Source organism: Coturnix japonica, chromosome 1 (assembly GCF_054131305.1).
Source record: "Coturnix japonica strain WE chromosome 1, WE-NBRP24, whole genome shotgun sequence".
In the NCBI taxonomy this organism is placed as follows: Eukaryota; Metazoa; Chordata; class Aves; order Galliformes; family Phasianidae; genus Coturnix; species Coturnix japonica.
In genome coordinates, this window is record NC_140663.1 from 18,496,058 (window position 1) to 18,522,552 (window position 26,495).

The 26,495-nt window shown below is 36.0% G+C and overlaps 1 protein-coding gene across 2 annotated transcripts in view; it reads left to right on the forward strand.

Moving 5' to 3' along the window:
• GRM8 (glutamate metabotropic receptor 8) overlaps nt 1-26,495 on the forward strand; it is a 303,037-nt gene that overhangs the window by 118,129 nt on the left and 158,413 nt on the right. For both annotated transcript variants that reach the window (XM_032442703.2, XM_015852739.3), the window contains exons 3-5: nt 19,003-19,138; nt 20,598-20,752; nt 22,391-22,528. In XM_032442703.2, coding sequence (XP_032298594.2) covers nt 19,003-19,138; nt 20,598-20,752; nt 22,391-22,528 — 429 coding nt within the window. The remainder of the gene's footprint in view (nt 1-19,002; nt 19,139-20,597; nt 20,753-22,390; nt 22,529-26,495) is intronic.

Here is a 26,495-nt window from a genome sequence, read left to right on the forward strand (position 1 = left end):
GATAAGAGCACTGGGATATTAGCAACAATGTGAAGTTCATCAAAGGAAAATGATGGGTGGCTCTGCACCAGGAAAAGAGCAATGCTGGACACAGGCACAAGTGGCTGGAGAGCAAATAGAGATCTGTAGGCGCTGGTGACAGCAGGCTCAGCATGAGCCAGCAGTTTGCTTTGGCAGCCCAAAAATTAAAGGACATTTTGGGAAGAATTAAATACATTGTAACCATATGATTAAAAGTAGTGATTCTCCCAATGCATTTAGAGTTGGTACAGTTTCACCTTGAATGCTGTGTGCAGTTCTGGTCCGCACAATACAAAAATGATGCTAACATTCTTAAATGCATCGAGAGGAGTGTAACCAAGCCAGTAACAGGGCTAGATAGTGTCACCAGGACAGGCTGAGGACACTTGTGTTGTAGTCTGGAGGAAAGAAGACTGAGAGGTGACTTCATTGCTCTCTGTAACTTACTGAGGAAGGGAAATGCAGAAGGACATGCTGGGCTCTGCTTCCGGGGAACCAACAACAGGACACGTGGGAATGGCACAAAGCTGTGCCAGAAAAGGCTCAAAAAATTGTTTGTTCTGAGAGCAGTCAAAAACAGAGCAGGCATAGTGGTATGGTTGATGCCCCATACCCGTAATTACTCAAGAACCATAAGGACAGCACCCTCAAGAATATGCTTTAAGTTTTGATTAACAGACAGTTGGACTAGATGATCTTTGAACGTCCCTTTCAGCTGAACTATTCTATCATCAATGTCATGCTTTGCTTGAAAATTAGATAACTTCTTCCCCAGCTGAGAACATGATTGGTGCAGTCCAACCCTTGGTGTGTAGGGCTGACCTGCAGTTGCTAGCTTTGAGGTGTTTGTAGGCTGAATATCTCTTGCCTACGTTATTTGCTTTCATGACACTCTTAAAGCACAAGAATGAATTTATCCTGGGCTTAAATAGTTCATCAAATGCAAATGTGATAGTGAGAAGGGCATGTAGCACATTACCTGCACAAGTCTCTAATATGCTTTTGGCTATTGTTGGTTATACTGAGGTCTTTCAACTTTCACCTTCCAATATCAGTAGGGCTCAATTTCAGTTTAAGGAAGAAGAATATCTGTTGAAGAAAATGATAGCAATGATCCTTCTGGCAGCAGAGAGAGTGTAACTGTAATGACTATTTTTAATGCAGCCTATACATATGCAATACAAACCTATATACTTGGTGTAATTTCTAGACCATTTCAAAAGAAAAAAAATGTATGCTTGATTCTGATTTATTAGTTTAACCCTCTGGATGTTGGTTTTAAAATATGTCATTTAAGAAATAGTAATATAAGCACACTTAGATCTGGTTGAGATTTTGCATATGCCTTAAGGTCTAGAAGAACCTCAAACAATTGAAGTGAAGAAGCAGTGTAATGAGGAGGCTGTATTAAATTATGCAGTGCTAGTATTCTTGCTCTCAAAATTTTGTGTGTTACAAGCCTACCAACTGTACTAAAGCTAAGTGGGATGGTTGAGGAAAGGAGTAGGTGGGAGTAAAACTTTCCCATAAGCAATCTAGAAGAAAAGGAGGGATGAACACAAGAGGAGGCGAAAGAAAATTCAGTAAAACATGAAAGTTCTGGCTGTATAGATTAAACTGTCCTAGGGGCTGTTTTTCCTGATGTATGATGATCACTTTTCTAAATCATGATGCAAACTCTTCTGAAATGTGTGAGAATTTTGCATGCATAAGAGGGGCAGGATTTAGCCCCATATGGCTTATCACTTTGATCTTCAAAGGTCAATTTTGTATTGCTGAAACAGTTCTTCGTAAGTCCCCAATTAATTAGGAAAACACTTCTCTGCAGAAACAAAAACAAAAACAAACAAACAAAAAAACACATGCATCTGCTCAGTGTTGCTTTTTTTTTTTTCTTTTTTTTTTTTCCCCACTGTGCAGAAATTACTGACAGGGCAACTAAAACGGTATTTCCCATTCTGCTCCCTCAGATCTTACAGAACAGCAGTATTGCAGAGTACACCCTCACTAGCTTTTTCATTCTTTTTCATCATTCAACTCCCCATGAATGAATACAATAATAGATATATTTTGTCTTAGAGAGCTCTGTTTTCTTTGGTAGAAAGAAATTTGATTATCCCTAGTCTTTTACACAGCATCTTTCATATAAACTACTTCCTGAAACACACTGAAGAATAACAACAGCAACATCAAAGAAAGGAAAAACTAAAATAGGGAATACTAGAAATAGACAAGGGAGAAAATGAAGTCTGAAAAGAAATAACATGTTAATGGGGTAAGTAATAAATTTCACGTGGCAGAAAAAGCATTCACACCTAAAGTTACTGACAGAGTGAAGAAGTAGAAAAGCCCATGTTAGATGAACTGAGTAAAATGAGAGTTAATAATACCTTTGGGTAAATTTGCTCTAGGTATTAGCTGAAATTCTTTGAAATCTATAGAAGCAGCTTACCAGTATCTTCCAGATGTTTTGCAGTGTTCGGGTATTTTGTCTGCATAGGAAAGCCTTTTAGTTTTAGATGTTATATTTTTTATTGTGAATGCTCATATATATATATATATATATATATATATATATGATGCATATGCATATATATGTATACATGTACACACTCACACGAGAGCTGCTCTGAAAGTAATGCCTCCTGTTTTTCTGTGGTGGCCCATGAAGTTAGAGGCCAATGTTGGTGGTATGGCAGAAGAGGCTGAACCTTTCTGACAGTGTTCCATTACATTTTGTTGCTGTACAAGAGATGGCAGTAAAGTGGCAGTCTGACTAAATGGTATCTGACATGGAAGCACATATGATGCAAGGGTCTGGAATAGAATTCCCCCATGTGGAAAAAAATTGCACCCATTGACATACATTGACACTTGCTAGATATTTGTGGAGATCACACAGGTAGTGAGGCAGTGAGTGAAGCATTTCAGCAGTGCTGACAGTGACGTGAAAGATCAGACACATTCCAGGTGGCCATGCACAGCTTTTATACCACAAAATGAAGAGTGCCTTGATCAGTTTGCCTATTTGATTTGACATGAATTGACAGATTATGACCTGGGAACTGTGTATTGGCTTCAGTGCATTTGAAAATGATGGTGGTAACACTGGGATATTACAAAGTTTGTACCAAGTGTGTCCCACAGATGCTCACGCAGGAACAGAAACAACACTGCATGCATGTTTTTCAGGATATGCTGATCCAATATGAGGGTGAAGGTGACAGTTTCCGGGATCCCATCATTACCTGTGATGAGATGTGATGTCAACACTATGAGCCAGGGTCATGTGAATTGATGACATATGAATTCCCATTTAATACAGCCCACAGAGGGTAAAGTGATGTGCACTGCTTTTTGGGATAGGAAAGGAATGTTCCTTTTGGATTTCCTTGAAATTAGACAGAGCATCAACTCTGGCTGCTGTGTGGTGGCACTGACTGTGCTGAAGGTTTGAAGAAGACAGTATTTCCCATGCAACATATTACCATCAGACTCCATTCCAGTTTGAAGACTGGAGTAAATTGCCTGTCTTTGCTTCACTGTTATACTGCACCCACTATATAGTTCATATTGGTTGCCTTTTGATTTCCATCTATTCCAGCCAATGAAAGATAGACTGTGTGAGCAAGCATTTCTTACCAATGCCATCATAGCAGCTGTGAAACAGTAGTGCAGCATGCAGGCTCTTGTTCCTTTCTGGCAAAAATGCACAGCTAATGGTGGTGACTGTTGAGAAAGAGTGTTTTGTAGCTGAGAATTTAAATAATTACTAATTATTAAATAATGTTATAGTGCTTTTTAACTGTTACAGTTTCCATGCAAATAAATAGGAGGCAATACTTTCAGATCAACTTACATTTATACGTGAGTGTGTGTATTTCAATTTTACTCTGATGCTGTCAATAATTAACAATATCTTAACATGATTGGTTTATGTGTGAAATTAGAAATACCACTTTTTACAGATGGAGGAAGTAGAGGTTATGATTCTCCAGAGCTGCAAATAGCACAGCTAGAAACACATCCTCAATCTTCTGAATAAAATGAGATTAAAAAGCATTTCTTCTCCCATGGATTACTTTCCCAATTGGCTTTATATGTCAAGTGAATGAAATAGAGTGTTGTTAGCAGAGGTATTTTGCATGAACCAAGCTGAGAAGTTGCACTTTGTTTATGTCAGACTCTGCAGAATTTGGACTTTATAAAGTCCCTGCTTGAATCTTCTTGCACTGAAAGTCAACTTGAGACAGTAGGCTGAACGATAAATGCTACAGATTTAAGACCCATTCAGCAGGGGACTTATGTGCACATTACTTTAGATGTATTCAGAATCCCACAGATGATTCCATTGCCTGCATGTTCACATGCTGGGAAAAAATCAAGTAAGGAAGCCAGTCTGAGATTTATGATAATACTACTACTGAAGACTTCTGAAGGAGGAATGCAGCGTGATCCTATTTCATGTTTGAATGCTCTAGAAGAATATACTGTGGGGCATTCTGTTTAATCGGGACTACTATTTTTCCCAACACAAAATGTGTGAGGAGGAGTGAAGGAAAAATACGTAGTTAAAAAGGAACATTCACATTGAACTGAGCTCAGCTGGTTGCTCTAGAAGGTATGATTTACTCTAACCACAGGTATTTCAAATGAAGAGATTTTGAGTGCTCTGAGCAGGAATTTACCAAAGAAGATTTGACCACAATAGGAAATTGCTAATTATGAGTTGCTTAAACACAACGTGCACAACTCAATTACTATGAAAATTCTTGCAATTGTGCAGAATATATGACTACATTATTGCCAGTCTTGGAATTATGGTCTGGACTTACCTCACTTATCAGAATGATAAGATCTAGTCAAACTGTTTAAGATAATTAAAATTGCTTTGAATATTGCCACAGTAATTACTTGTTTTGGAGCAAAAGCAAAGATAAATTGGCTCTTGAATCAGTGGACTCCTAGGTAATAGTCTTTTTGTATTCTGTGTACTTCCCAGGAATGCAGTGGTGCAAATGAGTTCCTAAATGCAAATCATTTTGTATGATGTGCTATAATGATGAATCAAGGATAATTTGATTCGCATGGCATTTTTCCACACACCTACTCATCTCAAGGAAGAAGGAGAAATTTATCTGCCTTTCCACCTACATAACAACACAAGGCTTAGATAAAATAAGCTCCTGGTGTTGATTTAGTTGCTTGGATAAATATATTTGTTGTGCCCTAAGTAAATGTGAAAGAAAAAGCATAAAAATGTGTGCTGTCCCAAAGGTGGGTTCAGAAGCACAAATGTCTAAATCTGTACTTATGCATCTTTCCCTTTCACCAAGCATCAGCAGGGCAGTATTGTAGTTTGTAGCAAAAAAGTAACCCAAGTCACTTCTCTTTCATTTGTAATATGTGTAGCATAGTGTGAACTCCTATTTCCTGTTATTGTTAACCTTAAAAAAATATCTGATTTTGAACCTCTTTTTTAAAAAAAATATAGCTCTGTGAGAACTCTTTTTCTATGCTATTATTTAGTATAGTTTCTAATGAAACTCCAAATGGTGGACTAGGTTTTGCTATAAGCTTGCAGAGCTATAGCTGTACATTGTGCTCCATGAGGTTCTGATTAGATATATAGGAAGGCATCTCAAAGACAATGGTACTTCAGAAATCAGATCACTTTTCTTCATTCTGCAAGCACAGTCCCCTTGAAGACCATGCGAGAATTAAAATTAATTAAATACACATTTCTGTGTCTGAGCAGTATTACTTCAATTAATTTATCTTAGCAGACAGGCAAAGCTTAACAAACAAAACAAAACAAAACAAAACAAAACAAAAAAACTCTCCTATTTGAAGTTATACAGCAGTTTATGCTGTAGGACTTGTTAAGGTAAACATCAGCAGTGCTCGGTGCCTGATTAGCAGATGGAAGGGAGCAATCAGAAGAAATTCCCTGCTGTTATATTTTAAATTGTGCAATCTTACTCATCTGTCTTTAATGGCCACATATTTGCTGTGCTTTGCTTTCAGTTTGAATTGCTGTTTTGCTTTTTGTTGGGTGAAAGGGCTTGTCTTACTGTATACATTCCCTTTGGTGTGTGAGAAAAACTTTAAATCACTTTCTCTCCCCCTTTAATTCCTTTCTTATGATTTATCTGAGTACTTATTTGAGGATGAGCTTACTAGCAGGGTAAGATAGAAGCCAAAGAGGAAGGAAGGAAGTAGACAAGGAATTTTATAAGATAAATTCACTGATAAATTGTTGGAAAGATGCAATTGTGTTAAGCGATAAAGTGCATTTGGGCTGAAGTAAATGAGGAACACCTTTGAATTAAAGGACAGTTGAACTAATGAACACTTTTGAAACAGTTAGTCCTGGTGTTTTGTAGAGACACTTTGATCAGTGCCTGTGGCGAATAAAGGATTTTGCTTCTTCCAATATATATAAATATATATATAATTGTTTGTATATCCTTCAGTATGTTTAACCTTTCTACATGTAAAAAAAGGATTTCCCTTCCTTTACTATTTTTCTGCTTTAGATACAAGAATACTACTGAAAGCGTCTATGTGAATAGTGGTGGAAGATAATTCATGCTTTCAAATGTAGATGTATTTCTGGGTGGTATGTAGGTAGAGAATTGTCTTACTTTAAAAAATGGTGATTTTATATTTTCCAAAGTCTACAATGAGTAGGGAATATAATACAATAAAACACGGAAGTCAAATGTTTAGAAAATGCCACTCACGTGCCATAAAATGCCATCAGATTTTCCAGCTGATGGAGGTTTACATGAACAATACCGAGAGCAGTTTGGAATGAGGAAGTGCTGTAGAGGTCATTCTTGCAAGGGTGGCAGGCAGAGATATTGCTTCACAGCACGCTGAATGTCTGGGCAAGGAATGAAGGTACCAGATCTTGACCAGTTTTCATCTGAAGGGGTGATTTGAAGAAAGATACTTAACATTCAGTTGTGTTCTCTTCAAATTAACTTGTCCATGAGCAAAGCTTCTGTCTAACCCTATAAATTACTGGTTGGCTTATGCCCCGGAGTATAAGAGTCTACTGCCCTATTAAATTGTTTTTGTTCTTTCTAGTGTAACATAGTTTGCTCTCATTTTTCACATAATTATCTAATGAACATTCCAAACTATGAAAAATGAAGCTCTTTTGGTGACTTCAGTGAGAGTTATGCAGTGTGAAATAAAACTTCATAAAAAAAAAAATTAATGAAATTGATAAACTAAAACTAGTAACCAATTGTGTCTTGTGCAATTTATTGTTATAAATACAATTATTCCAGATTTATGGGAAATGGTTTTATTTTTTGGCATATTGTCTGAAACTGTACCTTAAAACAGTGCAATTACTAGAGACTTAATATCTAGCCAGCACTTAGTATCCAGTCAACACTACTTACTATCTACAGCCAATGTAATGTAGGAAGTCATCTTATTTGAATGTATAATATATAGCTGTTCAATATGTAAGTACAGGATCAAATTTTAAGCCATTGTTAATAAGCTTCAAAATCATTATACCTGGGATTATTCTTCAATTAATATTTTCAATTAATATTTTGGTTCATTAATATTAAAAAAAAAAAAAAAAAAAAAAAAGATCCTCTCAATTCCAGAACACCAAATTGCTTGTCAAATATATCTGATGCCTTGGTTTAAGTTATCCTAGAAATGCAAAAACTTCTTACTTCAAAAAGACTTTCTTACAGCCTTTAGAGATTTATGTATCTGCCTATACATTCAGATTCTTGCGTATGCTATTTTTCTTGGCCAGTTTTCTAAGGTCTGTTAAAAACTCTGCATACGCACATATGAGGGTATAAAAATATGCTTTCAGTTTTAGAGCTATTCAGATATTCTGAGAAGCTCCTTAGAAATTTATCTAAATATGTTATGCAGATCTGTTCATAAAGGAAGAGAAAAAACATGGTGTGGTATATAAGATGTGTTGGACCAGTAGTTTAACAAGAAGACATAGTTGAAAGGAACATGCAAAAGTGAAAGACTTTGTCATGGTGCTAGCAGAATCAAACTGATTTTTGAAGCTTAAGGCTGTAGTAATGGAGAAAGTCAAAGGAAAGCTGATCTTTAGAAACTGGGAGGCCTTAGGCTCGAAGTGATGTTGAGGGAGCACCTGGAACATCTGAAGTTTTAACTCATATTCGTGTTGACCAGATATATTAATAGAGAAAAAATCTTATCAAGATTGTTTTAGTGAGGATAGAGACACCTCCATGTCACAAAAAGTGCTTGATCTGCAGACTGTTGAATCAAGATTTTTTAATGAGAATAAAAACAGCTCTTTTTCTCAGAGGGTTGTTCAACTGGAGATTGTTGAAGGCTACGAGGACATGCCAGCACGTTTACTCTGTTCTGCTCTTCATGTATCAGAGACAGAAAATGTACTGTCAAGGCTAGGTGAACTGGAATAGTTGTTCTGTAGATATTCTTGCAATTAGAAATCCAGTGAGCAATTCTGTCAAGACTGAATTAAACTGAGAGCTGACAAAGCATTTATAGTCACTAATTTGAAAACAACAACAACAAACATCAAGAAGATTACTCTGTATAAAAATGTGGAACTTCTGAGGAGATGCTAAAAGGAGAATTGTTAGGCAAACAGAGAATTGTTAGGCAAACTTGGAAGCAAACTTTCTGTCCGTTGTGTTAATAGGTAGATAAGAATTCCATGTCCTTTCCTGTCATCAGTACAATTTTATTAGGAGGGAAGCAGTTTGGCCGTCAATCAAAATAACAGTATGCTTTCTTCATAGTCCATTCAGTGACAAACCAAATTCAGTACATAATTAATTACTTAAGCTTATCCAATCTGTCTTAATTACTAAGAAACAGGTGTTTGCCACTCATACTTGATCTAAGAAATGCTGGTGAGAATTTTCATGTCTCTGGGAAGTTACTGTGAAATAAGATGCGGATGAATTTATTTTCAAACTCCACTATAATTGTCCATGTATCTGCTATTTTCCTATAAAATCAGCTTTCCTTTTTGAGAGAGTAGACTTATCAATTGTTCAAAGTAGATGGAAGTTTGCATACTCCTCAACCTTATATTGGTGTATCTTTTATTTTTGATTTTTTTTTTTTTTTTGGTCATATTGACTCTGGGAAAATTGTATTTGAGCGAATCATTTAAGTCCCATTGTACCAATTAACTGTCTGAAAAGGTGATATTGGCTTTGTGTATAGGAGTGCTGGAAGAAGTCTTTGAAACCTGGAGAGAGATTTCAACAGATGGTTTAAAAATAGTAAGAATACGCTTCATTGAAAATACCAGAGATTGCTAGATAAGTAAAAATATTTTCTTCCACCCTTGCTAATCACTAGATTTAGTCTTTTGGGTAAGTTGGGCTTCCTTCCAACTAGATGAGAAAAAGAAATCTCAGTCTTCTTTTAGGGCAAAATCTTGATTGTTCTTTTGAATTTATGAATCTGTCTGCTAATTCTGTGTATGTTCCCTTGTGCTTGCAGACCTAAACTGACTGTATTTTCTCCACTGCCACAGACATGTTTTTACTGTGCCTGTTGATTTTAAATCATGCTGTCAATGTGCCCAAGTCAGGCTTGGCTTTCAGTGCCAATCTGAGACATGCCTTGTAATAAGGCATAGCAACGCTGTGTGAGTGTCAGTTCAACTAAAGATATCCCGTGTGGAATTGTCTGTGAGCTTTTATCATAGACACCATCGCCCTTCTGCTTCTTGAGGACCGACCTGACTGCAGCAGCCACACAGATAGTAAAAAGTATTATTTTCCAATAAGAAATTAGCATCCCCAGAGGACTGAACCACTGTTAATTCCATTTCACAAGTGTAGCACTCTTAATGTCCTTTTCACATAAAGGATTTTACTCCAAACACCTTTGTAGCATTGCAGCTGGAGGAGTCTCTTTAACTGACTGTCACATTATATTTCTTTCCTGAAATGCTTCTGCTCTTGACCACAATTGCACTGATGGTGAGAAAACTAAGCAACTAATATCCAACATAGACCTGTGGTATTTTGACTGCTACTGGAATTCAAAATCTGAAAAAGTTAACATCTCAAAATTCAGATTTCTATTAGCTTTCATTGAGCTCTTATGGGATTTGAAAACATGCATCTCTCTGGAATATTTTTGTGCAAACTACCAAAGAATCATTATTGTTTACAATTTGGAAAGAGCTAAGTGCCGTACTTGTTCATCTCCTCTTCCTCTTTACAAAAGAATGTGTATTTCACTGGTGGAACTTCTTAAATAGGCAGAGAAAGTTCTCTGAAAGTCTTGGAAATAAAGGATCCATTCCTACTGTGTATTTTTTCTACTTCAAAACTTGACAATGATTAATCATAAGGCATTGCAAACAAAGGTGCATTATTATTTTAGCTCTAGACATTAGTAGAATATTTTGTTTCTAGGATCAGCACTAATATTATTTGTGCAGTGAACAATGAGTGAGTGTAGCACAGCTCTCCAGCCTTTGCTTTATTATCTTTCCTTTGTCTTCTATGTTATCTTCATTTTTTATTCTCGTTTGCTACTTTCATCAAGTAATATAGACTGGATTTTTTTTTGTTGCTTCAAGGCAGAGTTTCTTTCTTATGAGTCATATGTTTTTGTCAGGATGTAACTCAGTAAATTGAAGTACCTTCATTTTCAGCTGTTGCATCTTTTGACAGATTTGATGGGCAATGCATTTCAAAATTAATTAATTTTGAAAACATTTATGTCTACATTTTTCTATTATAATGAGTGAGACACAAGTGCTCCATGGATAATAGTTTTTTGTTTGGTATAATTTTTGAGAGATCTAGGTAAAAAAAAAAACAACAAAAAACTCACACAACATAATGAAGGATGCTTAAAAAAATTATATATAGTAGAAGAGCGTTATCAAATTATTGAAACCATGGGATCAGATGAGTAGCATGACAGAAAAATCCATCAGGCTCTTGTAAGGGTGGCCTGTTGATCAAAATTCTGTGGAGACTGGATTCATGTTAGAATAAGCTTTCATTTCAGACTATTAACAGCATAATGGTGACCACTATACTGCAGTGTTCGGTAAAAGTAATTTTGTACTTAGTGATTGTAGGTTTTTTGTGTAATTGGTTTTTTGGGGGGATTTTTTTTTTCCTTCGTTGTCTATATAATATGGCCAAACTATTAAGCATTTTATTAGAAAGGAGTGAGCTGCAGACATCTTTTGCCAGTTACTAAGTACCTTCAATTCCTAATCTATTACAAAGCGAGCACTTCCATTTCGTTTTTCAGTTAATGATGATTTCTTATAGCAAGGCTATTAGTTGTATGGAAGAAACTGGCTCTGTACTCTTTTAATTTTGAAACATTAAAATCCACACAGTGACAAAGCCTGAAAACCACTTGCAAAGTTTTGACCGGTAGACAAAATAAGGGTATACCTGTATGGCAAGGGCTGATCTGTGATCCAACCACCTTTCCAGTGTTTGATCTGTTTTCTGCACTCTAATCCTTCCTTGACTTACAGACATCATTTTCGTACCTTTGATAGCTACAGTATGAAAGGTTTCTAGATTTCTCTTTTTATTGTGATGTACTGTTAGCACATTTAATTGTACTCACAGCTGCATTCATTCATCTCATGTAATGATGAGCTTTGACTGAAGTTGACAGATCCATTTACTCTGGCCAAACTCTTCAGAATTTGGCTTAGGTGAGCAAAAGATCTTCTTCCCTGTAATTGACATTTTTTACATGTAATTTTAACTGAGGACTTTAATGGAAAGAATAGGTTTTCTCCCATTCCTTCCTGCACTGGTAAAGAATTTCTCCTTATGTTTATTTCTTCGGTGCTTGATACAGCCTTTGTTCCTTTCGGAATGTCTAGGAGAAGTGAAGCTATATTTTTACCACCTGAAAAAAGGTAAGTCAAGATAATACCTTGTCCTAGTACAATTACTGACAGGCTACATAAAAGCGGACTTTGATCCTACTTTCTAGACATTTCCCAACAAGCCAAGGCAAGGAAAAAGCTTCATGAAGAACAGGCAATTAAAGAAATGCATTAAAATTGTTCTCTGTGTAGCTATCACAGACAGCTGAGAACAAGGAGAGGAGAAGGTTAATAGGCAGACTTACAAGGGTTTCAGAAAAGCTTAAGATTTTCACTGCTTGTTAAAGATGCATGCAAGCCAGCAAGGAGCACATTCCCTTCATTTTAGAAATAAGATAGTAGACTTGAATCAAATTATTTATCAGACCTGATCCAGCATCCTTTATCTAGTAAAGCCTGATTCTAATAGTCTTTTAGTGGTTCATCTTACAGAATTGCTACTTCTGTTCTTACTGAGTCCTTATTCAGGAAAATGTACATGTATGTTTGCTGTATCATTTACAAACTATTGTTCTACCAATAGGTAGAAGCCAGAGTTGGAGTTCACAGTGTTACTTAGAGGTAGATTAGAATTGATATTAACTTAAAACCAAACCAACAAACCCAAAGCGAACAAACAAACAAACAAAAAAACATCTTGAAAATCTTTTAGAATTCAGGCATTTCTGTAATTTCTTGTAATAAAAAGTGTTTCCCTAGTCCTTAGATAACAAAGCAAAGAAGATCTGCTTGGCCATTACCGAAGCACCATCTTCTAGCCAGAAAGTGGAAAATAGCAGTGTATTTCATTTTTTTCATATTATGCCTCCAGAAGTTCTAAATCTGCAAGTAGGAAGGTCCACCTTTCCCCTGCGGGAGACCTTTATATCCACTGTGATGATAAAAAAGGATATAGTTCTGAAAGCAACAACTGATCAGTAAGTGAAAACCAATTCCAATTAGATTCTTTTGGCCACAGATTGTTTTGAACTTTGACTGGGCATCTCCTCTTCCTTATGAAATATAAAGTTGAGAGAAAAATTTCTCTCTCACAGCTTTCCAGAACTCATTTTTGTACAATCTTCCTTCCCCCCTGTATCCCCACCTTTTTTTTTTCCCCCACAGATATTGGATTTTTGCCCATTCACAAACATCTTTACTACAGATGATTTTTTCTTCTACACTACTTTCTTTCAGGGCTGAAATGAAAGTTGACTTTCATTTACACAAAAGCAGAAATAGCACTAAATAGTCAAAGGATGAAATATGTTTTTTTGTTTGTTTGTTTGTTTTTGTTTTGTTGTTGTTGTTGTTATTTCAGGGAATTTTTATGATTATTATTATTATTATTATTTTTTTTTTTTGTCCTGCAGGTTTGGTGGTTATGAGAATATCTCTTACAGTTAATTTCCAACAGATGCTGATGTTAATAAAAGCTGTAATGATACATTTGTACTGATTGTTTGGAGGAAAAAAAAAATCACTGTTGAGAGTAGAAGTATAAAATAACAGGTCTTTCTTGCTTCATGCCACCGAAGTATAGACTCTGATCTCTGAGGCCAATAGCCAGTGATTTCATACGGAGATGTAGTGGTTCTTTTTTTCTTTCCTCTTTTCCTATTTTAGAATTAACAGCTGTTTTGCCCATGATGTAACTATCTGTTTGAGTGCATGTGCTCTTGAAATATGCATGGCTGAATGCTTATGAATTCATATGGGAACGTAAAATATATTTATAAAATGGCTGTATGCTTATGAATTCATATAGGAATGTAAAATATAGTTATAAAAGGTACAAGTGAATGCTTTTGTCCAAAACTTTTGTGTTCTTTCATGGTTTCATTTTGTGGTTTCTTTTTTTTTTTTTTTTTTTTTTTTTTTTTAAATCAGGTGAGAATAAAAGATCCAACCAAAACATTGCTGAAAGGCCTTTGCTAAAACACTACAAGAAAACACTTGGATCTCTTAAAGTTTTGAGTCAAAAAGCTCATGACTATAGCTGACATGTCAGTGAACAAAGCATCACTGAGTCACTGGTGCATTGAAGCATCTTTGTCATAAATACTAAGGGGTTTTGAAAATTTTCGTTTTTACTTGAGTGGAGAATGAAAGAGCAAACTCTAGGATCAAAATACTGACTGTTTTTGTCTCTTAAAGGCTTATAAGAAGATCTCTCATTTTCCATGATGGTTTAGTGTACTGGATATCATCTCTCTTGAGCATCCAAAGCAAAGTATTATTTAGATTATTTAATTTAATTTTTACTCTTTCTCTTTGTTACCTTACATCAAAAAAGTATTTTCACTGTTGGCTGAAGAACTGACCATGAGGAGTACATGAACTGTTTGTTGAGGTCTTTGGTGAGTTTATGAGAAAGTAAAAAGCCTCAATAATTTAGGGTATATCCTTAATGATATCATAATAGAATCATAATAGAATGATATTTAACTAAATTTGGAAATGAGTAGCAGTGAAGATGTTTCAGCATGGACTTAAGCACAAGCAGTAGAACCTACAAAGTGCTTGAATTCTAATACATAAAGCTAAGCTACCCTGAAGTCTATATAACCACATCGGTGTTCTTATCTTTCTTTTGGGGTAGTTAAATGAAAGAAACTCTGGAAAGAATGCATGGCTGCATTCAGACCTCCCAGCTACAGTAATTTTAGATTAGGGAAAATGCTTTCATTTTGAAAAATTATTTCCTGTGAAATTTGATCTCCAACTTGTAACTGTATGTTCCTAGGTGCTACTGCTTCTTGACTCCTAATCTAGAAAATTACCATTAAGAGCATCTGTGGATACAAAAAAGAATGGCAGTATGCTGACTGTTGTTTAAATAATGGTTTCTGAAAGTTCCTAATTATCATAATCAGTGAAAGTGTGATGCAAACTAGCCACTTACCTTATTTTTCTGTTACATTCAGGTTGGTGTTTTTTCATCCAGAATTATCAAGTAATTAACTCTGCCTGCTTAGAAGGAAAGTCTTCATGGATTCACTGCTTCTTGTCACCAGAACTTGAGTGTGGAGTATCATGTTTGCAGTTTTTTCAACTACCTTCAGGCCATTCTGTGATTCTGTGATTCTGTGTAATTGGAACAGATTTTCAATACAGACAGGTCTAGGGAAGAACTGGAAGAGGAGGAAAAATCTAATTGATTTTCCTTACATTCTCATGCATGATGTGGTAATGTCAGACATGTACAGTCTGCTATCAGACAGAGGCTGTGTCTGCCTTTGACAGCACCCTGCTTGCCTCACAGGAGAATTTCTTCTGAGGCATTTTCTAGGTCCCTGACATCTGTTCTGCTCACTGGAATTAGAACTTCCATATCTTCACATATTTCTGTAATGTCTTTTGGAGGGTTTCCATAGACTTGCCTTTCTGATTCCTTGGCCTAGTGACCAGTAACATATAATTCATCTTAAAAAATTAAATATACATTTGAAGGCATCTGAGGATGTCCTGCCAGGTGGGACTGGGTCCCAGAAATGTTCTGGCTACTAAACTTCAGCTTTTTCAGGAAATGGTTGATGTGCGATGAGGCTTACAGTGAGTTACACTGAGCCAGGTGAGGTATATCTCCTAATTCTAGGAATGAAGACAAAGCAAGCGTGTACCTTGATCTCTTCCCTTTCCATGATAATAGGGCCAAGTCCATAAATGATAAGATAAATTAGTGGGTAAATTGGTTCTGAATGGCGTGGTTGTGGTCCCATTGTGGAATGCGCTTGAACTGAAAACCCTGACATCATGTTTTTTGGTGCAAAGACAGTGCCTTTTCCTAATATCTCCCATGGTTGATCCATAGTGTAGTGCTGGATCCTACCCAGAGAAGAAGATAATATGGCCCCTGTAGTTACATTTAGCTTAATCTTTCAGTTTTTGATTTAGAAAATTCATTTGTTAGTATTAGTTTTCTAGCAAGTCTGCTCACCATTTTCCAAATACACGTTATCTTCTTCTGACACCCACATCCACATACTTGACTATTTAATGGTTTACAATTAGCATGCCATCTTGTGACTGCAGAACCCCTGAGAGCTAAAATGAATATTTATCATTTTAAAATCAACACAAGTTTAACCATCAAAATGATGTAATTACTACGTTTACCTTTCATTTAACTTCTTTCCTTAGTGGAATCAGTGTAAGAACAAAAGCAAGGAAAAATCTTATTGATCCATCATACTGACAATATCTTCAAAATCTAAGTTTTTCTTTGGTGATATCCTATTTTCCACCTGTGTTTTACAGAGCACCTGTAAGCAAGTCTAGCCTAGCATGGAAAAATTTAGAGTGCATTTTTTTTTCTCATAGTGGGGGAAACGACTCAACATATTACTGTAGATTGGTGGCTGGTTATGTCTTGGTTTTAAAAACGCAAGAGTTATGAGCTGTTGCCTGTGGTGCTGAGTGGCTGGACTGAGCCATGGATCACGAATGGGCAGCGAATGCATTGAGTCCAATTTCCAGCTCTCAGCTCTGCTCTCCTTCCTTGCATGGTTCCCTGGCCCCAGGTGCTTGATATCGCACTGAATCGCTGTTAGACAGAAGGCAAATAGATATTTATCATCATGTTGTTCATAGTAACTGCTTAATTCTGCACATCAAGCTCTGGGATGACTGAGTAATGCCTTAGTTTTACAGATCTGAGAATAATGATACAGATTGTGTGCTATTTTATTTTCTTTGGAAGAGGTGAAGAAACACCATTCATCGGTGTTATCTTAATGTTTTTAAACTGTTTGAGAAACCCTCAATTTCATCTTCTATGTCATATTTAAAAGATACAGGAATGGTTACAATCACCAGTCCATGTTCCTACTAGAACTAAGTGAAATGAGTATGTCTGGCTGATTTCCTTGGTCTCAATAATACCTTCTAGTGCAGATCTCTCTGAAGCCTATTCATAATCCTTTTCACTGGCTGGGTTTGAATACAGCTTTTCTTTTCAGTAAGCAAACAATTAGCTTTCATTTCCTCATACAAATGTCAGGCAAGTTTTAATTTTAACTAAGGGAAATTTGGATCAATGTAGTTCTGTAAGTAGATCTCTGGAGATTGAAGGATACCAAACATTTGGAAACAGATCTTTGGCTTCTTGACTGCAACCACCTTTCAGTTGGTGGAAGTTATAGTACATGAATACACACTCCTAGAAAGGTGCATATAGAAGCCAGCAATAGGTACAAGCAGTCATCTTTCCAAATCAGTGAAAAAAGCTGACAGGGTGAAACACGTAGGCACGATTTGTTTTTATGATTCACAGCCATAAATCCTCCATTGACACTTGGTGCCTGAACTGTCTGTCCTTTGACACCTGTGAAACAAATGGTAAATATATTGCTATCACATACAAGGCACCTGTTCTCAAACCTTCTTTAAACTTAATTTGGGAAGATCTTTATTTGTTCACCTGTAACCTAAATACTGGATTTAGAACCTGTCCTCAGTACCTTTGCTAGCTATTTTGGAGCTAGCTTTAATTATTCCTTATACAGTCTTCTGGCTCTTATGAATCCTATTCCTAGACGCTCTGCTCTCTCTGAGTCTGGGCATCTAGCCCAAGCTGTAAATTTCAAAGGCAGCAGGGTGCTGAGAGGTTAGGTGCTGTAATGTTTTAAGTACCTTTGTGGATCTAGCATTTCTTCATTACCTGAAAACTGATACTCTATTATTTGTTTAAGCAACAGCTGGGTATGCAATATATAGATATGGGCATATGCAAAATGTTTTGTATGCCTGAGGTCGCTTACACAATTAATTATAAGTGCAGCAACAAGGCTGAAGTACATTTTATTTTGTTCCTATTAGTACTTAACGCATTCTTCATCGGGAGAAGCTGAAATGCATGGTACTGTCATCATTGAACTTGCTGCTGCGATGATGGAATTGTATTTCTTCTACACCATTTTGATTGAAAATAGCTATTTTTGAGATGCTGCGGTTTTTCATCACTTGATATACATTTCACGCACCTTGTAGATGGCAGCATGCAGTACATTACATATACACATTTTGGAATATTTGCATTTGAATTTCATGTGGAGAAAATGTTCTTTTTGTGTGAGTGTGTGTGTGTGTGTTTTTGTTTTTTTTTTTTGTTTTTTTTTTTCCTAAGGGCCACTATATGAACAGAAATTGTTGAAAAATATACTCTTAAAATTTATGAGGTAACAAATTGATGCTTTATATTATTTTTTAGGATCCATTTTGCTTCTTGTGCCTGACTGACTTTGGGGACTGTTAAGATCTTAGCACTGTTTTTCTGTTTTTCATTTACAGGATGTTTGCTACATATTTTTCTTGCCTTTCATTTTCATATTTCATTGGCAGGCTGGAAGCCCCGTTACTTGAGAAAGAAGTTGCAGTAAAGAACTTTTGAGTGTCTGTCACCTTAATATCAGTTTAGAAAGTTTACTAAAGCTTTTCATAGTACAATGAAGAGAAATAAATATCATTTCTGAGTTTGTGTTCATTTGTTAATTAACAATTTAGAATTTTTGATGATAACCAATGCCTCTTAAAAAATTAACTTAATTATGAGTTTTAACAGTTTGAAGTATCTATTCAATCATAGTTTAACACTTCAAATTCTGTATTTGATTATGTAATCAGAGTATTGCTAATCTTATATTCTCATCTGAAAAAGCAGAAGTGTATTATAGTTCTTAACTCTAAAGAGCCATACTCTGAACATATGATGACAGTCAAACTGCAGGTCTGTGCTTAAATGCAATCCTGTGGCAAGTTTGGCTTCTCAGCTGTGGCAAATCAGAGTAGTTCTGATTGATTAGTTGCTGATACATGGCTCAGCACTCAAGGATCTGGCTCAGGATGTTTTAGTTTCTATATAAAAATAAAATAATAGTTAAATGTAATCTTTAATGCAATATTAAATGTATATGTTTGTAAAAGGTATTCTTCAAAATGCATAAATAAGGTAACTTTTGGCTGGCTGTGTTGCTTTTATCAGGTGAGCAATTTGCTTTCTTTGCCTGCCTGTTCAACAATCCTTCCCCTCCCCCTCTTCTCTCCTCTCTTACTCTTTCCTCTTCCCCCCCCCCCCCCCCCCTTTTTTTTTTTGTCCTTTTAATTTCTTTCAGGAGGTGTTTGCATTGCTCAGTCACTCAAAATTCCTCGCGAACCAAGACCAGGAGAATTTGAAAAGATCATCAAACGCTTATTAGAAACTCCAAATGCTCGAGCGGTGATCATGTTTGCGAATGAAGATGATATTAGGTGACTGTTTCTTAATTTTGTTTGTTGAATACGTTCTCTCTTCACAAATGTGTACAATTGACTGGAGAAGAGTAGAGCAGAAAGGGGGGAATTAAATTTAAAAAAGATGGTTGGAAATTTGGTGATAAGTAATTCAGTTGCAGTTAGACATTGCTCTGTTCCTTTTTATCATGGAGAACTGGAAACATAGAATAATCTAGATTGGGAAATACCCTTAAGATCATCAAATCCAACCAAGTAGCTTAACACTACCAAATTCCATCAGTAAACCATGTAACTTATCACCATATCCATAGTGCTGAGTACCTCCAAGGATGGCAATTCCTCCACTTCCCTGGACAGCCTGTTGCAATGCTTAACCTTTCTGTGAATTAATTTTTCCTTTTGTCCCATCTAACCCTCCCCTAGTGCAGTTTGGGGCTTTTTTCTCATGTCCTATCTCTTCTCACCTGAGAAAAGAGGCAAACACTCTCCTTGTTACAACCCCCTTTCAAATAGTTCTGGAGAGTTATGAGGTCTTCCCTCAGCCTCCTTTTCTCCAGACTAAACAGTCCTAGTTCTCTTAGCAGCTCCTCATAAATCTTGCTTCATTGCTTTTCTCTGAATGTGTTGGAGCAAATCAATAATATTGCAGTAAGGGGCCCTAAACTGGACACAGTATTTAAGTTGTCTCACCAATGGCACATGTGAGTCTCTCACTTCTCTAGTCCTTCCGGCCACACTATTTCTATTACAGGCCAGAATGCTATCAGCCACCTGAGCACACTGTTGGCTCACATTCTCCTGGCTGCTGACCTGCACCTGGAGGTCCTTTTCTAATGGGCAACTTTTGAGCCACTGTTCCCTGAGCCCATAGTGCAGCATGTAGTAGTTCCGAGTGCAGCAACTGACACTTAACCTTGTTGAACGCCCGACAAGTGGATACACCCCATTGATCCAGCCTGTCCAGATCCCTCCGCAGAGCCTTCCTGCCCCTAAGCAGATCAGCAGTCCTGCCTAACATAGTGATGTCTGCAAACCTAGTAAGAGTACTCCTGATTCCCTCATCAGGTTAATTAATGAAGATATTAAACAAAACTGGTCTCAGTACAGTGCAGGTGGAACCCTGGGGAACATCACTTAGTACTGACCTCCAATCAGATTTAACTCCATTGACAACAACCCATTTGGCATGGCTTTCTAGTATTATTATTATTATTATTATTTTTTTTACCCAGTGAACCATGTTAACCTATTCCAGGTTCCTAACTAAAAGTACAGCTGTAATAGATTGTTTGGCATCTGAAAAGGAAGAAACCAGTGAGAATGCTAGAAAAATAATTTCAGTACACTCGTTGTCAAGCATATTTGAGACTGCCCAAATCAGAGCCTATTTGGTTTGTATGAGCTTTCTAATGGGATTCTAAAATTCTTTGTACATTCAGTTTATTTAATTAGGCATTTGTTTATTTATTTACAGGCGAATACTGGAAGCAGCCAAAAAAGCTAATCAGTCTGGACATTTCCTTTGGATTGGCTCAGATAGTTGGGGGTCAAAAATTTCACCAGTTCAGCATCAGGAAGAAATTGCAGAAGGAGCAGTAACCATCCTGCCTAAAAGAACATCTATAGATGGTAGGAATGCAATGGGACAAAACCCAGTTCTCCAGTAATGTTCAAACACCCTGTCTCTTTTAAAGATATGCACTAAACAACAACAACAACAACAAAAAACCACCACAAAACATGTCTTCCTGGAGCTCAGGGAAAGATATGCAAATTAATATTTTTAGTTGATTCTGCCGGTATTCATTTAGTGCCTCTGTTGACTTCACATGGGATTAAGTCCTTGAATTCAATATACATCTCTCTAATTGGGATTTGGTAACACAAAGATTTCTAGATCTTGATTTTTCTATTTATTAGGTGCTTAGTCCAGTTAAGAACTTAAATTCTGCAGCATTCAGCTTTTAACTTTCACTTCCTTGCCCTCAAAGTAGACTACAATCTTAGGTACCTAATTCTCTTATCAGGGCAGTTGTACAGTTATATGTCTCCAAGCACTGAGAAGACTACTAAAAGAAAACTGAGCTGAGCACAAGGCTGCCTGAAATCTGTCTGTTCTCTGGACCTGTGCAAAACTTCAACCAAGTGAAGTTTCCATTCCCTCAGGGATAGAGCCTGGAGGGATTTTTTTGTTAAAAAAGATAAGTGATTATTTTGTTAAGGAACTGAGGAAGTGTTTATTTCAATGGCTTTTGTTTACTTTTAATATAGCTCAAAGCCAAGGAGATGCTGAATCTGCAATTATGAAATCTTATAATGGTTTAATAACAGCAGCACATGAGGAGGAGAGTTTCTTAACCATAGTCTGGTGATTCTTAATGCAAAAAAAGAAAAACAACAGATGGATGTTAATACATTGGTTCATTCTCATGGGAGGAGATGAGTCTAGGATCCGCTTTCCTCTCCTAAACTTTTTATAAATTTTTCTGTAAGAAGTCACTGTATTAACAAAGTTTATGATGTGGAGTATGAGACACTTTTCTGGCAAGTGGATATTGTGTCTTTGTACCGCCTGCGGGGATAACGGCTATAGTAAGACCTGGACATAAGTGATCTAAGCTGGGAAATGATTAGAAAAACGTCACTATTGATCCATTTTGCAGAATTTACCTGATGGATATTTATGAAGAACTTAATCCTATTGTTGTGTTTGTCATAATTTTATTAATTCTCCTGGACTGATGGAGTAATGCTGGTGCAGAATCTGATCAGATTTAAGGGGGATTCTTTAGTTTCCCAGCTTGGTGGGCAATTTATGTGACTTGGAAGACTTCAGGTTCAACGGAGAGGTACTCAGTGATTTTAGGTGGCCGTGAAGACAAATCTGTTTGAATCTTGGCATTTGAGTCAGTTTGTCTAATTTCGTGTAGGTAGCTAATTCTTTATTTGGGTCATCTGTTGTATTAAAAATTAAGTTCCCCTTAACTGTCTGCATGGTATTATTTTTTACTATAGAATTCTGCTGTAGATTTAGATATGCTGTAATTACTGTAGGTATTTTAAAAATATATTTTTCTACATCAAATATGGAATAGTAATAAATATACTATTATTTATTCCTTAGATGTGCATGTAAAATATAATTCTAAATAGTACCTACAGTTTCTTCTTGCTATGAAATTCATACAAAATCCGTTATAATCTTTAAATGACTATATGTGTGCTGTTTGATATTTTAATGCCTTTTTTTCTCATTCTTAAATGTAGGATTCGATAGATATTTTCGGAGCCGAACACTTGCTAACAATCGAAGAAACGTATGGTTTGCAGAATTTTGGGAGGAGAACTTTGGATGCAAGTTAGGATCCCATGGAAAAAGAAATAGCAACATCAAGAAATGCACAGGTAACTGTGATAGTAAAACATTATTTATGAGTTGTTTATTGGAGTTCTGGAAATGAACAACTTCCTCTTAGCCTCTGTTGTGTCTCCTTTCAGATCTCTTATACAAACTTGTACTGTAAAAAAAAGTATGACATTTTTCCTCAAAGAAAAGTTTCATGGGCAATATTTGAGAAAGTTCATAGTTAATTTGTGCAAATCCAATGATGGTAGAGATTTTCTTAAAGACCTATGACTATGGTTCAGTTCTATTCCTGTTCTCAGTGACCTTTTCTCTCACCCCATGTATAGTTGTCTACATGCATTTTGTAGAGAACAGGTACATCACAACAATTTTCATATTGTTATCCCAGAAAAACATAGAGAGTAAATTAAATTACTTTTTGAACTACTGAGGTCTTGATAGTAGGTCAAGTCATGAACTCCTTATTTAGTTTACAAACTGTGCATGAGGATGGAGTAAAAATCAAATCAGTATGTCCTTAAAACTTGTCCTTACGTGAAAAGAACAGGATTCTGTATTGTTTTATAAAGCTGAATATCTCTATGAATTTTAAACAAAATTTGTATGTAACTGGCACTGGTGTTCTCAAACATGCTTGCTCAGATGTTGTATTAAGACACAGTGATCATATAATAGGATAATAGGGCAGTCACATTAGTAGCTCTGAGTCTCATCTCACCTCTGGAAGGTTACCTTTAGTCTTCTGTGACTACTACTGTTTATGTTAATTATATATGTATATTTCTGGCATCATTTGCTTAATTACTACTATTGCTACCACTACTGGTAGGGAACTCTATCATAACCTAGTAGTACTAGCCATACCCAGTTTTCTGAACCGTGTCTGTAAGTTATCTATGTACCTTGACTTTTGATGCAGTATTTTCTTTCACCAAATATATATATATATATATATATATATATATATATATATTTTTTTCATGTGGAATGTGAATGTTTTTGTTTGCTTGCTGTTCCAGCTTTTCTGTCTGAGAGATGGTGCAGTCACACAGCCTTTTTTATGGGACTGCTACTCCAAACTTTCTCAAAACACATGCTTTGTGTCAGCACCCCAGTTTTTCTAGGACATTCAGACACACTGTGCAGTCTCCAAGGACATGCACCACAAGTCTCACTGCCCCCAAACCATCAGATTTATGTATTTGTCCTGTAACACTGACTTATAGACTTACTGCTACACAGTGCACAGATATATCACACTGAGATGTGAGAACCATGCACATGCTCACTCTTTTCAACAGTGATACCTTGTCCTCTGCCTTTTGCCATGAACTCTACTAAAACAACTACAGCAACAACAACAAAGAATTAAAAACCGTGCCTCACTGAGTGAAATGATAGCTCACTACTCTAATCTTCTACTCTTCTGTCTTGATTTGTGTAGAAGTCATGGTTGTGTAGCTACCCATGGCTGGAAAGAGATAATTTTCCTTTTATTATTTTAAGAGGAAAATAGATTTTGTTTTGACAATCTGTAGTGTATAGACTGTGGTTTGGGAAACTCTAAATGTTGACACAGATGGGCTCTGACTTGATGCAGCTCATATCTGTCAAATTTGAGCACTAAGTGAAAAGTAGCATATAAAATACACAGTCCATATCATAATAGTAAAAAACCAAACTTGGCAAAACCAAAACCATCAGTTTACTGTTTAACACTATCCCTGCTGAAATCAGAGCATCCTAGTTTTCCCATCTTTACTGGGAAATGCTGATAAAAGGATCTTCATCTTTCACCCTCCAGCCAAATTTGTGTATATCTGTAGCAGTGGATAAATCTGAAAGAAACCTGAGATCTTAAGATGCAGAAATGAGTTTTATTAGGCATAAATACAGCTGTTGGTTGTCCTTGGTAGGTTTCTGGACTTTGGTAGGTTTCTGGACTATATAGCTCTTACAAAATGTGCAAAAGTACAAATACAAAGATTTGAAAATGAAGCAAAGATATCACAGAGTACTCTTTTAAAAAAACTGCACTGAACTGTGGATCTGACAGTGTTCAGTGTCACCCCTTCAGAGAACCAAAGCTCAGTGACAGAAATAGAAAACAGCAATTGTGATTGAGATTTAAGGGAGTGTGGTAAGAATTAAATGAAATGTACTTCCATTAACCTCAAAGAACATCCATATTTGATTCCACTCTAGCTGAAAATTCTGAATAAGTTCTCTTTACATATATTAGAGTGTATGCATATATAGACATTACTTTGTGTTTATATACATAAACACATGGAAAGCTGACATTAAATAAAGTTGCTTACTGTACTATTTTAACATGGGCAATGGGAGTCTCAAATTCCAATCTGACATAATGAAATATAGTTCTAGTGAGGTTTGTTTCCCCATAGCATTCCTTCAAGGCATGTATTTATCACATTGTTTTCAGTCATTGAACAGTAAAGTGTGGTCCTTTAATAAAACATCAACAAAAATCTTAATTAAAAAAAACCCTTCATGCACATCCTTTTACAGTTACAGTAGTCTCTCCTTCTGTTTTGTATGGTTAGCATTTTAACTGCTCTGCAAACCTAATCAGCATTTAACTGTCTATAATAACTGACTGCGCTGCTAAAAATAAAGATGGAAGAAGATTTTCCAAAAGCATGTGGAGACCTGTGCAAATTAGTCTAATTTCAGTTTGCTCTATCAAACTGAGCTATTAATTTCAGTGAAAAATTCTCAGCACAGTGTAAGAGATCTTTATCTGGAAACTTTACAAATCCGTTACTTGTTTTCTCTTACATAACCTATTTAAAAATACAATTGTACACCTACAGTATCAGTAGAAGCAGATTTAGTCATGTTTATATGTTCATATATATATACAACCCTATTCTGAGGAGCGTATAGAACTAATATAAAATTTCAGCATCGGGCTGTGCATCTTCTAAAGGTGAAGTGCATTGCTCTCTATTTAATTTGGGCAGTTTCATTCTCAAAAAATCTCTCCTAAGTAAGCTTTTTTTTTTTATCACATTAAAAGTTTAAAAAATTAGCACAGGTACAATATAGATGTTACGGAATTTACAAGTCAACATTTTTTAGTTGTACCACAATTCTCAAAAGGTGCTAAGGTTTAAGAGGGACTGTTTTAAACACAGAAGGAGTTGCGTGCTCTTCTAATTTCTGCAGGTTGTGTGTGGTGACCAGTACCTATAGGTAGAAATACCAGCTGTTACTTTCTCTTCCTTTGCCTATTGCCATTTTCTTGAATCTGATGTGAAATGCTGCTTGTGAATGTAGCTTATAAATCCTTTGCAAAAGGAATTTTGACTTTTTATTTGTGTTTATAAAATGTCTAATGCTATTTTGTCTAAGTACAGCAGTACGAAGTAAAGATTACATTAGCCAGATTGTGCTTCTGATGTAATAAACAAGAGCTAAGATGGTTGTTAAAGCTTTGTTATCCATCACATAATTTGGATGGGTGAGACTTTTCATGTTAATTGTTTATTGCTTTCTTTTTTACTTTAACTCAAAATTATGAAAATTTGATCAAAATAAACACATTTGGTCCTCTTGCAGAGGACCGGTTCCAGCCCTTACTCCTGAAAATACAGAATTTCAGAAGATTCAAGTAGTGTTTATTCCCAGTAGCAGCTAATGTGCAAAAATATTACTCAGTATGTCTGAAGGCCATCACATCAGGGGACCTGACATATGCTGAACATTCATTAATTTAATTTCTTTGTTTCACTTGCTGTTATCCATTTTGTTATTTCACCATATAGTACTTTCAAATCTCTTTATAATGTATCCAGTAGATAGTCACTTCTCAATCTAGCTGTCAAACGTTAGATTCAACTACAAACCATGTCATTTAAAAAAGCTGCTTATTCTAGTATGAAAAAGAAATTGTTGATGTACTCCCCAAACACCTTTGTTTCTCTATCATTTTATTCATAAATAGGAATTCAAGTCTTGAATTCTGTTGGGAAATGAATC